General features: G+C 35.8%; 1 protein-coding gene across 2 annotated transcripts in view; it reads right to left on the bottom strand.

Annotated features, from left to right (window-relative positions):
• Positions 1–1,306: 1,306 nt before the first annotated feature.
• vrk3 (VRK serine/threonine kinase 3) overlaps positions 1,307–15,600 on the bottom strand; it is a 69,046-nt gene continuing 54,752 nt past the window's right edge. For both annotated transcript variants that reach the window (XM_028809404.2, XM_028809405.2), the window contains exons 11-15: positions 12,850–12,982; positions 9,801–9,921; positions 5,826–5,884; positions 3,092–3,238; positions 1,307–2,181 (exon numbers count right to left, since the gene is read on the bottom strand). In XM_028809404.2, the coding sequence (XP_028665237.1) occupies positions 3,102–3,238; positions 5,826–5,884; positions 9,801–9,921; positions 12,850–12,982 (450 nt within the window). In that variant the 3' untranslated portion in view covers positions 1,307–2,181; positions 3,092–3,101. The remainder of the gene's footprint in view (positions 2,182–3,091; positions 3,239–5,825; positions 5,885–9,800; positions 9,922–12,849; positions 12,983–15,600) is intronic.

Genomic DNA, 15,600 nt, shown 5'->3' with positions numbered 1-15,600 from the left:
GGCCTTCCTTCCAAAACAAAGACTGCATCCTGCTGAGCTAACTGATTTGTTCTGCCAAAATGAAAGGCAACAAGTTTTTGTTAGTGCCAGCATGACATTATTTAATGTCACCGCTTGGGATTTTACTACAGGCAGTGCAGAAGAAGAATGACTTGGAGTTGCAAAACAAATCCTGTTGAATTTCTTTTGTGTATATTAATTTAGAGGAGCCAAGTTGGATTGCCTCTTATTACTTCTTTTTTCCCTAGTGTGGTCCTCAGGAAGTTCATGCAATTTTCAGAGATTCTCAGTAAGATGCTTTCACAACATTCTGGGTAACTCAACTGTCTCTTCTGCTGCACAAAAGATAAACTGTTTACTTACAGAAAGAAACGTCATGGGGAGGCCATGCACATTCTGAAAACCATTTCCCAAACTATCCAAGCATGTAATATGGCGCAGGCTTTAGATTAGTCCTGTACAGCCTCTGAGCAGGAAGACATGTTGGGCCAATGTAGCTATTAGCTGACTACACAAGTCTGACTTAATGGTCTCCTCTAGTTTACCACCAAAGCCCTGAGATCTGCCTTTTCGGGATGTCTCATAATGCAGGTACTGAGAGGACGTGGGGAGCTACATCACTCCATGAGGAAGAAAATGCTAAACAGTAGTCTGAAGTGCTTTAGACCAGTGGTGAAAACTCAACTACTCAGGAGATACTTAAAGGGAGAAGCATCTGGAAAAAAAAATATAGTAGCGTATAAAATAACAACATTAGTCTGTGACCACGATATCTGTGGAACAGCAGCACGGATATAACATAAGGAGCTATACATCATTCAAAAAAGAAAATGAGAAGTAGAAGAGGTTGACGTGCACTCACTGTAAGGGGAGACTGAAATATAACAGCGTGCAAAAACAATGACATTTGGATTTCATGTCTAAACACCGACTGGTAAATCACTGCAGGGCAGACAAAGTGAAACTGGGAACAGGCAAATGACCAGTGCAATGAAATGGCCTCCTTACTCACTTTGTCTCAGGTCAGACATGAGGCCACACCTGAACGGACCTTATCTTGTAAAGTAAAAGAAACAGAAACAAGTGATTGACAGGGCAGCAGTAGTCATAGTACTACTACTAAATAGTTTGAAAATACACAACAAAATTAAGTTTAAGGAATGAAGCAACACCCAGATAAAGGCAGGGGGTGCCAGGTCATGACAACCAGGCAAATCTGTTTTCAAAGAAATCATATTTTACGGCAATATATTTAAATTTTTCTATTGTAAGTTAACTTTCCCACTATAAAAGTAAACAGAAAAGAAACATTTTAAACACTGCATTTATTTTAAATTTATTATACATATGAGAGAGAAAATAAATCTTGGCAGAAAAGGAAAACTTCAGCACCACAGAAACTCAGTAGTATAAAGACAAAATATTTATTTTTTTAAAATCTACAAACCAGCCCTGCAGATACATAAGGGGGGATATTAGCCATGAAGATATAAATACAGTAGGACACATTCACATTGCTCTACAGCTGTTAATAAACTTGTATACGGTGGCTCAGTCATTATATGCCAAGCTGATTATGCTGTTATCTGGCTCAGTAACCTGACATACCAGTATGGAGTGCTTTGAGGAAAATGAAACTAAAATAAAATCGAGAGAGGCTTCTTCCATCTACAGTGTGCACCCTTTCAAGCACCTCCATCCCCCAACTGTCACAGTCTCTTGTAGTTTACATTGACTATCATTCACATTTAAAGGAAGAAGAGCAACTGCTGAATAATGGCGCCTGGTCAGCAGCGTCTGCGCAAAAAAATAATATATATATAAATATATATATAATATATATCCAGCTCTGCTATCAGGGTCTATAAGAGATTAAAATCAGTGACTAAAAAAGAATTTCTTTAAGTGTAGAACATCCACTTCCATTCAAACTTTTCAGAAAAAAATAACTGCATGCTAAATTAATATTAAAATATTCATTTTAAAACAGCCTCAAATGTATCTAAGTAATAAAAAGCGTACAGTGCTTCTCATATTACATAATTCTCTTACTGTCGATGTTGGCTAATGCCAAATTATACATTTTAATTTTGTCAACAAACTACATCATTTGCTTTTAGAAACAGAAAGGCGAATGATATAAAAACAATGTTCCATCAATACAAATCCAACTTCCAGAAGCTATAAACAAAAAGAGAGACAAAATGAATAAGAACAAATTACTCTATGCTGATAAACAAACAATAACTTTTTCTAAATGTTACATTTTTTTATGCAAGCCGACACTTTGCAAAAGACCATCTAGAATGCAATGACAAAAATATTTGTAAAATATCAGCTATTTTAAATTTAAACCACTGTATAACCCAGTTACATGGTCTGCATCACTATGAAAATTCTACTGGTAGAGGAATTAAGCATTAGCTATTTAAGGCAATTTATTTCCAAAGTTTAATATTAAGTATAGTTTAACTACCAAAAACAATGGAGAGGGAGTGTTTTAGCCCATTAATGACTCTCCAACGCAACCCAACAGGCAATCATGAGAGACATTTACGGTACTGAATCCCTCCAACTAGGCTACCAAACAGGGACTTCTGCAGTATTGGTAAAAAGCCATGTCAAATTTTTCAACACAGATACTGAGATTCTTGGAACAGAAATGCAAGCCACCCTGATTTCTAAAAAATTAGTTTCTATCATATCATTAGAATTCAAACTTATTAAATGAAATGTTAAGTTTGTTCTAATTGCTTATATTGGTGTAGGGTTGTGGTTGAGATGGAGCCCATACTTCTAAAATGTGAGTCTTGCTTTGTTTGCTAACATGTGCCTTTTGCACTGTATCAGTGTACTAATTATTCTATTTGATGTTTCTGCATCAGTGAAACCAGAAACAAATACGTTTAATTGCAAGGTATAACTATAATATATTGAAATGGAGAGTAGCTTTATTTTACATCTTACACTTGAGAATGTCAGGATGTTTTCTAGTAAAGCTCTGTATATCATTCAACTCTATGCTCTTATGGAGCCATACCTTTGTTTTGCAAACTTGTCCTAATTCAGTTCAAAAGGAGGATGAACATACCTTTAGAACACTAGAAATCAATTGAATTTTCCTTGTTGAACCCCAATTTCTGCAAGCCTCCTCTCATTAGAGCTTTCAACTCTTCATAGTTGGGCTTTTCCATGTACTCCAGCACCATCACCTTCTCCATGTAGTCTTGCAACACACCTTGAGCAGAGACAAAAGGTTTTTGAGAACGAAATTCACCTCACAAACTGAAATTACATAAGCTCTGAATCTCAGGTGTGTGAGCTACATGCTTATGTTTTTTTGTTTAGGAAAACAAAAAAGGAAAAACCTATTTTAGAAAAAGGTTCAATTATATTCATTAACAGTTGAATGCAATTATTTAATTTACCCAACTCAAAACAAAGAAATGATTTCACCAAAGTGCTATGATGTTTCCAGATTTTTTAATGTACATCTTCAGAGGAAAACACATCCAAAAGCAGACTGATGCACAGATTTTAGAATTAATTTTCATTCATTAAGCTACAAATATTTTGTTTGCATTACTTTACTCAAGGGTGTATGCACAATCCACAAATAGGAAAATTAAGAAAGTTATTAATGAAGCATTTTATTATCTGATGCATTTGGAAAGACATTTAAGAGGCAGCCACAGCCATTATATTAATACATACAAATAAACATATTTACATTTAACTAAATACAGTATAAGCTATTAAGGTTAGTAGGGACAATCAGTGCAGAAGGAAGCACTGGTGAAACCATACATGAGGGGGCAACAGCACAGCTGGTTACAATCACAGGGGAACAGTGAACCAAGAACAGTATGCCAAGGGTCTGGCGTAGACTGTCTTTAGTCTTCTTTCCTTCTTCGATAACAAATTGGAAAGTCAAGATGTATAGACTGAAGGGCAGACTATAGAAGTGATTTTAATGACAACTGTCACTTTAAATGAATTTAACAGTCAAGAGTTTCAGTGAAAATTGGAGCTGCCGAGAGGCAGACGTTTATGGCTGCCTACAGTTATTTAGACAACCAGTGACCTGAGTGAAATGACTCCCTTGTCATTAATTAAGAGAGCATATTTAAAGAGGCTTCACAAACTCAAGCAGGAAGCCGGGAGAGAAAAAGCAACATTAAAAGGTGTAGGACACCAAAGTGGTAAGAACTCATGGTGAGTATTTAAAACTTAAAGAGCCATAAGCAAATATCAGGCCACTTGTGGGGTAGGTAAGTACGTTAGCATTCCTCCTCTATTTATATGCATGTGTGTGCCTGTATTTATTTGTTAATTCTCATTCTTTCAAAGAATACAACTAGAAACAGCAAAAACATGTGGCTTTCACTTATGTCTGTCTTCCACAGAAGATATAATAATAAACCTCTAATTATAAAACAGCAGTAAACTGCCAACATTGATAAGGAAGAAAATGAAAAAGCATGAAAACACATTATACCTCTGAGCTCATTTTTCCTTTTTAGTCATTATGACCTGTGTTTACATGTTCTTCCTTAAGCTGCAATTTTTATGATGTATTATTTCTATAATAACTGGTATTTCATAGCAATAGAGACACAAAGATGACTATATTCAGGGTTATAAACTGTACATTTAAATTTCAAATGCCTTATTTATTACAATACATCAGGGCTAATTATGCACCAGGAAATTTAAGAGTTTTTCATCTGTCAGTCCTCTGAACCGGCTTAATCCGGTTTAAGGTGGTGATGGCAACAGACTACCCTATAAGCATCAAGGTACAACTCCAGCCCCCGATTGGTCAATCAAAGTATTACAGGTCAAGCTCATGTATGTGCACGCACACACACACACACACACAAACACCCTTAGTTGTGTTAGGACAATTTAGAGTCTCCAGTTAACCCTGGAAAAAAAAAATCAGTGCTGACACTGGGAGGGTGTGTGGCGGGGTCAGGGGCCATGACAGGAAAATATTAAGTAGTGTACCCTCATGCTACCAGTATTTTCAGTTACGATTGCTGATAATATTAACCACCGATTGGAAAAAAAATCCTCCATCTTCTAAACCTGCTTATCCTGAGCAAGGAAGCTGGAACATATCCCAGCAAGCATCCAAACATCTCCGGACAGGGTGCCAGTCCATCACAGAGTGAACACACCCACACTAAAAGGCCAATTTAGCAACACCGATCAGCCTATCCTGCATGTGTTTGGACTGCTGGGTAAAATCGGAGAACCCAGAGGAAAAACATGCAAACTCCATGCAGGGAACACTGGGATGTGAATCCAGGCCTCCTTGTTGTTAGGCAGCAGCACTGCCAATGCACCTCCATGCCATCTTTGGAAAAAACAATTTAATAATTGATATTGTATTTAACATTTCAGGTGTAACATCCAAAATGTTATTGATATTGATGTTATCATCTTTGAAAAATATCAAATGATAAATCTCAAAGGACCTTCAACTTCTTTCACACAGTTTGATTATCAAAGACTGGTCTAACAATTGCCACGAAGGAAGCATGAAGTGCAATTAATATTCATAACAGTTTATAAAAATCTATGCGGAAAGAAACGGAACATTACTATGCTCACAAGGTACACTTGAATTTTTTCTGAAGTACTAAATCTCTTTGAGTTCAAAACTTCAATAAATGTAGGCATTTCAAACTGCAGAAAACTCTGAAATGCCCTTTACTATTATAAAGGCACAAATAAGATGTTGCAATTAATTATTCCACTTGTCTGTTCAGAGCTCCATAATTGTCTGTAAAAAGTCAAGTTCTCTGCTAAGATGATACCTGGAATTTTACCCTTTCGAAATTGTTTATTGAAGAATCCCTGGACGTTGGTCTTGAATCTACAAAGGATATAAAAATAATAAAAATATAATGAATATTGATCTATACTGTCAAACTAACATATCTTAAACTTTTTCTAGGCAGAAGAACACCACAAATATGCTTATATGTAACATACAAAAGTCATTCAGATATCAGAAGGTAGAAATTATACACTTCCTTGTGAAAAGGTGATGAACTCACGATGGTGTTCCACATTACTACGCCTAGGACACCTGACAGCTTCGATCCACCTTTCTTTTACTCTACGATATTTCTAAAGATCTACTATATTTTGCATATTTTACATTGCTGTAATAAAATCTGCAGTACTTTGCATATCATTGTTCTCAGAATATCATTAAAAATATGGTTCAGGAAAAATATGAAACCTGCTTAGAGTTGCCAATTAACTTAACATGCTTGGAAGACCTGGAGAAAAACAGATGTAGACAAAGGCAGAATGTTTACACTCCATACAGACTGTGCCAAGTCTAGGAGTCTAATGCAGTACTCTCAGGATTCAACACTAACCACCGTGGAACCCTAAAGGCAATCATACAACTGTACATGAAATAATAAGAATGGCTTCAATGAACTGAAAAACATTTATAAAGATAAAATATAATATGCATTGCAGTTAATTCAGTCTTGAAAATCCTGAAGTTAGCAATGTAATCATATTGTGCTATTCGAATTTTAACAAAATGGCAATGATGTGGTGTGCATTTTGACAACTAAGCACAAAACACTGCACAAAGTTGTACATCAAGGGGGGTAATTTTCTAAAGAACATATAGCAGAGTGGAAGTAGAGGAGTGCAATGATAAATTATTGCAAATGTTTAATCAACACCAAAGTAAAACATCTAATGCTACTACATAATTTCCGAGGTTGGGCATACAGTAAATTCTTGGCCTTAAAAGGTGAAGGTTGGCAGAAGTACCAAAGGTCACTTGGAGACTAAATACTGCTACTCTGATTGCACACTGAAAAGTAAAAAGAAGGTTATTTTATTAGCCTTCTTAACGTTACATTTTCTCAAAAAAAGGTAAAAAGTTAGAATTTTTTGTCTTGAAAAATGACATTTTTATTAAATCTCATTCTTCTACTATAAAATGAGCAAAAAACTAAGTGTACAAAGTCAGAAGTGTAGAAAATATAATGATGATACAAATAATAATAATAATGATTAATAATATGAACAACAACAATAAGAACAGCACACTGCACATATTCAAGTGCCACTTTTGGATTCCCAGAATCACTTTCAATTTCACTTCCTGAAGAACAGACTCATTTCGTCATCACTGCTGATGAGAGGCGTTTCTTACAAGACGCCATTATAAGGCTAGGAGATGTGTCTAAACCATTGCTCAGGTAATGCTCAGGCCTGACACTTGCAAACATCATGCCTATACCATTGACCGTGCAATGTCAGCACTAACGCTGTGGGCACTTTTAAAGCCCAGTGAACCTCAGGTCTTACTTGAGACGTATCTATACTGTTGCCTGAGTGACACTGAGAACTAAAGCTTTTAGCACTGTTTTTACAGCCAAAAGTGATGCTTGGGTCTAACGCTAAGGATGTTAATGTTCACTTAAAAGAACCATTCATAAATCACTATTAAAATGTTATACTGAACATGATATGCAGACTTGCAAAGTGAAACAGACTGAGGAGATAAAAACAGATAAACAAATTTAAGCATTTCTATCTATTTCATATTACTTAGTCTGAGCAGACAAAATACCAGAAGTGATAGAAACTGTCAACAAGGCAGACACAGCTCCCTAGCTTTGTGGAAATTTAAGGGCTTTAGTTAGAAAAGTTTTAATTAGAAATTAAAGCTTTAATTAGGGCTTTAATTAGAACATTAAAGAGTCATGATAAGCCAGAGTATAAAGTCCTCACTAAGAGGGTAAAACAGCAACATGTAGAGTTAGCTACAGCCTCAAAAATGAAGCTGTAAACAACAGTTTATAAACACTAGTTAATAGGGTTGCCCGACTGAATTCTCCTAGTTAAATTCAAACATACTAGGAAACATGTGGATCTTAAGTCCTCAAACGAGATGTTTCTATTATAACAAGACAGTATTCTGTTTTCACCATGAAAAAAATACAGATTCACAATGGTTACACTGGTGATCACCTTGTCGTCATCTTGTTCTCATTCTGTACCCTGTATTGAGCGTCTTTTCTGATGTGCTTGATGATCAACAGATGTCACGGCTCTTCTTTTTCCTTTTCCATTTTCCTTTTCCAAATTACAGAGTTCTTTGTCTTGGTTGGTGATCAATAAGCACAATATTTACACTTGATCATGAATTTGAATGATGTATGTAGCGTTTCCTTCAGGATTATCAATAGGTGGGCTTGCAAGGGTCATGCTTTTATTATAATAAACTTTTCCACCCATCAGCAAGGCGCCGAGCAGATGACGCCACTTTTCTTTTTGCCATGTCATTTTGTTGATCACTTTACTCTACTGAGTTTGCCACAACCTCATATTTCTGATTTTCCAGTACATATCAGATCATAAGATTTCAATTACAACCATGATCAAGGTTCTAGCCGCAGTAGTTCACAAGTATCAACAGGTTGCTGCACCATATGTGCATGATGCTCTGTGAACGAGCTGCTGTCAACATTCCTTTTCCTATCGTGTAATTGGCCTCTGATCTGATCTTCTTTTTTTGTACTTTCTGAGTAATCATGTGACATACCTTAGCATTTTATATATATAGATTGAAACATGTTTTTGAATGAAAAAAACTGAATATACTGCATGAGGGCCATTTGATTTACCTTGCCAGGGCTTGAATTTTTGTGCAAGATTATGAGAATCACACACTTTATATACAGGACCTGCACAGTCTAAGTTAACATATAGTGGGTAAACCATGCTGCTCTATGAAATCAAAAAAATAAATAAAGGCTACAGTTGTTTCTGGTATTATTAAAGTAATACCTAATGTGAGCAAGTTTTATCACAATAGTGAAAAGTGTGAATATTAAATTGCAATTACATTTAGTGTCAAATATCCAAACGCAATACACAGAAAAAACATCCCTCTCTATTTAACAATTTAAGTGAAAGGGAAGAGAGTGTGACTGTTGCCTTTAATGTCAACCAAAGTCTATTTTTTCTGGGGGCAGGGTCTTAGCCAGATTAATCAAGAAATTCCACTTTTTTCTTCAGATCTTTATTAATATTGAGGGTCATCCTGGTACACTTTGACAAATTAGATGTGGGTATGTATGCTTTTATTTAATAATGAACAGTAGCTTCTACTTTCCTGCTTGGCCATTTATTCTCTTTTTGTTCTAGGTCAAGGTGATATAGGACTTTAGATCCTCTAGTTGCTGTTTATAAGTTCTTTTTGACCTAAATGGAAAATTTCTACACATTGCACTTCTACTCCAGGAAGACTGACTGCTGTCACAGACCTACTGTGTTTAGACAATATGGCACTGAGGACTGTTTAGTGAAACACCGAAGTGTTTAGAAATTAAAATATAAGCCTTTCCAAGATTAACTGGCTCCAGGTACTTTCACTGACAGGTTTGTTAGGAATTTCTTTAGATGGAGGTATAATATGTCATAGAACCAATCAAGAAGCCAACTTTTGTTCTCACTTTAACAAGACTGAATATACTAGGGGCAAAACATTTTCACTGCTGAAGAAGACATGTTTAATTACCTAACATGTCTAACTTCTGTGTACCTTTTATAATAAATTTGTATTATTACTAATGATAAAATCTAAAGCGATCTAACCCAAGTAACTAGGATTTACTGAGAAAAACATACACGATACATTTGTCTTATGTTACCAAAAGTAAATATTTTCTGAAAAAAATAAATAAAAACACATATTTGTTTGTTCTATTTCTAGTGGTTCAGAACAAAAACTACAGTATGTGACTTACTTCTCCTTTTCACTCATCACATTTGATGGCTTGTCCACCATGTCTGACCAGGGCAGAGATCCAGACAGCCATTTCACCATGCAGTAGGCGAGTGACTGAAGATCACTACGACGAGATGGACCTGTTGGATAAAATACACTGTTAATGGCAAGAGTAGTATACATCAATGGTAAAAACCCAAAACTATATAAATATATATATATATACACAGACATACACACACATACATACATATTTATATATATAAAAAATATTAGGTCTGGGAAAGTTAACACGTTAATTTTTATGATTAATGTGGCCTGTTTAACACGTTAAAAAATATGCAGTAGTTGCATCCAGGGCCAGCCACAAGACAAACGTCTCATGTAAGGGCGGCATTTTCAAGTATTTTTTTTTTTTACATTACAAAAAAATAATACAAAAAAGTTAAGTGTGTACCTAAACAATATTACATACACATCCAGTACCGTATTTATATACTACCTTTAAAAATGTTATGAAATAAAATATTTATATAAAGGTTTAACATTTTGTATTATGTGGTTCACAACTATATGTCACATGTCAATATATAGCCCTGGTGTTCATTTTCTTGATTTATACTGTGGCGGGCATCTGGGGACTGTGCCCAGCCGGGACACCGAGAAGGACCAAGTGAGGGTCTATGCCTCCCCCGGACCACGACAGGGCAGTGCCCTGGTTGGTATGGGGGCCACAGGAATGGAACATGGAAGCTCAACCTTATAGGGGCCTATGGCCACTGCCAGGGGGTGCCCAAACGACTGGCTCAATGGTAGTGCTGCTGCTTTGCAGTAAGGAGACTGTGGAAGATTGTGGGTTCACTTCCCGGTTCCTCCCTGTGTGGATAGCGCTTTGATTAGTGAGAAAAGCGCTATATAAATGTAATGAATTATTATTATTATTATTATTATTGAGGAGCCCTGGATGTCAGCACTTCCGCCACACCTGGAGGTGCTGGCGGAAGTATTACCAGGGACACCTGGAGTGCTTCCGGGTGCTCATGTGGCACTTCCGCCACACAAGGAAGTGCCGCAGGAAGCTAATCAGGAGGCACCTAGAGCACATCCGGGTGGGAATAAAAGGGGCCGCCTCCCTGCAGTCATCAGCCGGAGTCAGGTGGAAGAGGATGAAGCTCGGAGGAGAGGAGTGGAGGCAGTGAAGGCAGGACTTTTAAGAGGCCCGGACTTGAGGGTGTTTGGTGTTGAGACACTGGGTTGTGTGCGGAACTTTACTCACTTGTACATAATACTGTAAATAAAACATGTGTGGGGTTTGAACATTGGTGTCTGCCTGTCTGTGCCAAGGCTGGTCTTTCCACAATACGTACTGACATAGGTGCAGGGGTGTGGAAAGTGGGGTTTACAGCAGTCCTGGTACAATGGTACAATTATACTCTCTTTTTTTCATTTCAAATTTCTGTAAGAAGATCAAATCAAAGTCATATCACATTAAGTGCTAAACAAGTTATTTTTAAGTGGCACTAAAACCAAAATAAGTCTCTAGTACCTCTGCATTTAACTCGCCAGTCTACCAGCCAGCTGATAGTGCTGACTGCCCTAATATGACAAAATTCTTCAAAACAGAAGTGTAATGATTATCCCTATCCTTATTCCAGCTTTCAGTTATCTTTGATAATTTATGCAAAGAATGAAAAATAACCATCCAAGTAATACACTGTGTCAGTTATTAAGCAAGATACCAGCTACGGAGATCTTTTTTTAGCATGCCCCGTTTTCTGCATTGGCACGTTTTTGTAATCCAAAAAATACCAAGGTATGCCACAATTCTACCAATTACAAAAGCATTAAATCTCTTAGACGTGAAACTGTCCGAAGGGGCAGGAACGGGCACAGGAAAAAAAACCAAAAAAAAACAGTTTGGAGACTGCCAATCATAGACACAGAACTTGTGTAGAGTATAATTTTCAGTCATTGATGGTAATGAACAATTGAGGATAGTATGTACAGAGTTTAATACAACATTTAATGTATGCCCATTTAAGAGATGAATATTTTTTCAATTAAATCAGATTTTAGCAGTGCATTCAAAGTCAACAGTTGTTTCAATCTTTTGTCACTTTGACACATCTGTTTCAGATGCTATGCCAACTTGAGAATTAATACGCTGGCCTCATTCTCTTAGGAAGGCATTCAAATTCAGGTTGTACTTGTTCAAGCAGTATTTTGTTAAAAGTTCAGTTTTAAAGTCTTTCATCGTGCTTTAAGATTTATCACACAAAGGACTCATTTTGAGATTATATACTGTTTTGGCATCATTAGTAGTATTATTTTTTCTGTTTTTATTATTTTTGTTATTATTGTTCATTTCATATTATTATTTTTATTCATCATTAAGATTATTATTTGTATTATCATTATACTTTTGAGATTTAATAAATATGTAATTTTTCATGTCAAAAGAAAAAGTAACGCTTTTTTGGAATAAAACGAAACGCTAAGGAGGTCAATTAAAATTAATTACATACATTTATGATTGTTTTTTAATTGACTCCCAGTCCTAATATATATATATATATATATATATATATATATATATATATATATATATATATATATATATACACACACACACAAATATATATTTATACATAATGATTTGTGCTTAGTAAATAAAATCAAATGATGCAGAAAACAACTGAACAAGCAGGAACTTTTAGCCAAAACAAAAATGAAATCTTTGCAGACAAACCTAAAATCCATAACAAAATATCTCCAATATGACTCATGAAAAAAAAACCAGCTTTCATCACCAACTTACTCTGTAAACCTTAGTTTATTAACATTTATCTATTCCATAATTAATTGTGTTGATTACTAATACCCAATAACAAACTGAACAGGAAAAGTCAAATTTAAATCATGTCTGCCAAAAATTTTTAGGTGTAGAGATTTGGAAAAACACCCATTTTAAATTCTACAAAATGTATTTATACATTTTAAATTCTTTAAATGTTATTCGGGATTTGACAAACTCACCAGAGCGTAGGAGAACAGATTCAATGACTTACCTACTCCTTTGTGAGAGTCAATGCTGATAAACTCCATAGTGCCGTCATGCGGAGTCCTGCTTTGTTCACGATATTCAACATGCTGCCCATTGGGGCTGAAGCGGAAGGCAAAAAAATACCCTGCAAGGTACACCTGGTGAGGGATTAGACAGATGCTGAGCATTATTTGCTCGAATAAGGATAAAGAATGGCAGACCTGTGTTTATTTAGGAATTTGCTATATCTGTGTAGAAACATAAAATAATAGCTAACATATTTTTCTTTCCAAAGAATGAAGCCCCTGTTGCCAACACAAGACAGGAGACTATTAAGAGGACAAAGAAAGTAAACTAAAGTGAGTCTGTGAACATTGGCATGGAGAAGACTCTAATGACCGATCAGAAGAGAACAAGCATATAATAATTCTTGGTGGTCGCAGGAGGTTATTATATTGAAGTCAAAAGCTTTTGAAGATAGCATAAAGGAACATCTGTGTGAAAATCTCCATCATACCTCAGGATATACTAGTGCTGGGTGGTATACCGGTTCATACCGAAAACCGTTTTTTATTTTTTTTATGATATGGATTTTTCTTATACCTCAACACCAGTTTAAATTGCCTAAACGACGTTCGGAACGTGGCACAGCGGGAAACTGTTCAAGTGGGGACCTTTTTCACTGCTACACTGCTAAACACAGATTTGTTGCACTAGGGCTCTTTTTCACTGCTACACCACCAAATAGTGGGTGGTAGCATAGGTATGCCGCGCGGTGAAAATGGACAGAGAGCCGAAAAAAAGCAGTCACATCTGTCGCCTGGAGATGCTTTAGTTTTAAAAGGTCAGATGTGGAAATACTGTTTGTATACTACTGGATAATACTGCAAGCCAAGTTGTACTTGTTTTATTTGTTTTCAATACAGTGTAATGTACCTGGGTACTGTGTAATAGTGTGACGACATTTTGACTTTATTCTCGACATTTCCACTTTAATCTTGACGCTTATGACGAGAATATATTCTTTTGAATTTATTCTCGTAATTTGTCATTAAAGTAGAACATCGTAAACTAAACTTCATCATAAAATGAATATTTAATTTACTAGATTTTCTCAAACCCCGTCATAAGTTATATAGCACATTAAATGCTTTGTGTTAAGTGACTTGTTCAGAGATGGGCGCAACTCTGAAAGGATGGCATAATTAAACATGTATAACGAAGATATTTTTAAAGTTCTGAACACTCCGTGGGCTAAGTTTATAACTAGTTTTAATTTCACAAAGACGTTTATCGTGTGGTGATTGGTTATGTGGTGAAAGAAAAAGGAAGGATAGGAACTGGGGTTTTGGTAGCCTACGTCAGATAGAGACAGCATGCATGCAATAAAGATAGCCCGCTCAGAAGAACATGCATTGAATTCTGTGTTCGTGTCTCCGACCAGCAGATCACAAACCCAACATTTACACAATATTTAAGTTAAACCTATGCAATAGCTATTCACACATCCAGTTTTTTGGAGCCTCGTCACACCTGCTATAAAGTTCTCTACACTGAACATACACCTGGGGACCCCTTACTGCGAGGGAGCAACACTACCACCTCACTACCGTGCATGTGTAATACCTGCTTTAATGCATTTCATCATGAAAATGATATCAAGTATTTATCTTAGCATTCTAAATTTTCAGAAAGCAGGAATATCATGAAGTGAATGGATTCTGTATGGTGATCGCTTAAGAAGCGTAGTGATTAACCACTGGGTCGGGGAACGTAAAACAAAGCATTTAATGTGCTGCATTAATTTATGACGGGGTAAATTAAGTAATTGATTAAACATTGATTTTAGGAAGAAGTTTAGTTTACGACATTCTACTTTAATTATGAAGTAAACTATGAGAATAAAGTGGAAATGTCGACTTTAATCTCAACATAAACGGCGAGAATAAAGTGGAAATGTCGACTTTAATCTCGAGATAAACGGCGAGAATAAAGTGGAAATGTTGACTTTGTTCTCGACATATAGTTTGTTTTTTTCTTCCCAGTATAGCTTAGCTTGAAGCAAGGTCCATATTAATGCAGTTTGCCTAAATGATGGTTCAGCTGGTAAAGATGTCATCACCAAGTTGCACTTGTTGTATTTTATTTTAATTTGGTGAATACTGTGTAATGCACCTGGGCTTGAAGTCTTGAAGTAATAGTGCAACTATCAGTAATAATACTATTATTTATTTTATTGTTATTATTTATTAGTTTAAATATTATGCAGTTTAATGGTGATAAAGTTGTTTAAAAAGTCACTTTAACGTGTCAGTGGACAGAGATTGTTAACACTAACAGAAAGTGTAGTTGGTTTACAAAAAATATTTACTATTTATTCCTTTTCTAAGACATATTCGGTGCAATACAATTTTTGACAAGCACTTCTGGATATTTTACTAAGTCTAAATGCCTCTTTGTATGGTTGAAAATATGTTGTCAAAATTATAGTTTGTTTTTGCAAAATTTGTTCAATAAAAAGGTTCTATATTTTGACTGCATCTGTCATGCAATGTGATACCTTCTCCATTAGTGCCACCCCCTTGAAAACTATCACTTTATGGGGCAATGCAAAACTGTATTAATACTTGTGTGCACATTAAAATGTTTTTTTTTTGTACAATGTACAATACTCTTTTGACAGTGGAATAAGTTATTATTAGCCAGTAATTGCAGTGGAAAATGTGGTTAACATCCACTCATGCATGGGGAAAAAATACCGTCGAATACCGTGAAA

This window comes from Erpetoichthys calabaricus, chromosome 9, assembly GCF_900747795.2.
Source record: "Erpetoichthys calabaricus chromosome 9, fErpCal1.3, whole genome shotgun sequence".
NCBI classification, from domain to species: domain Eukaryota; kingdom Metazoa; phylum Chordata; class Cladistia; order Polypteriformes; family Polypteridae; genus Erpetoichthys; species Erpetoichthys calabaricus.
This window is presented reverse-complemented; position numbering and strand designations above follow the sequence as displayed.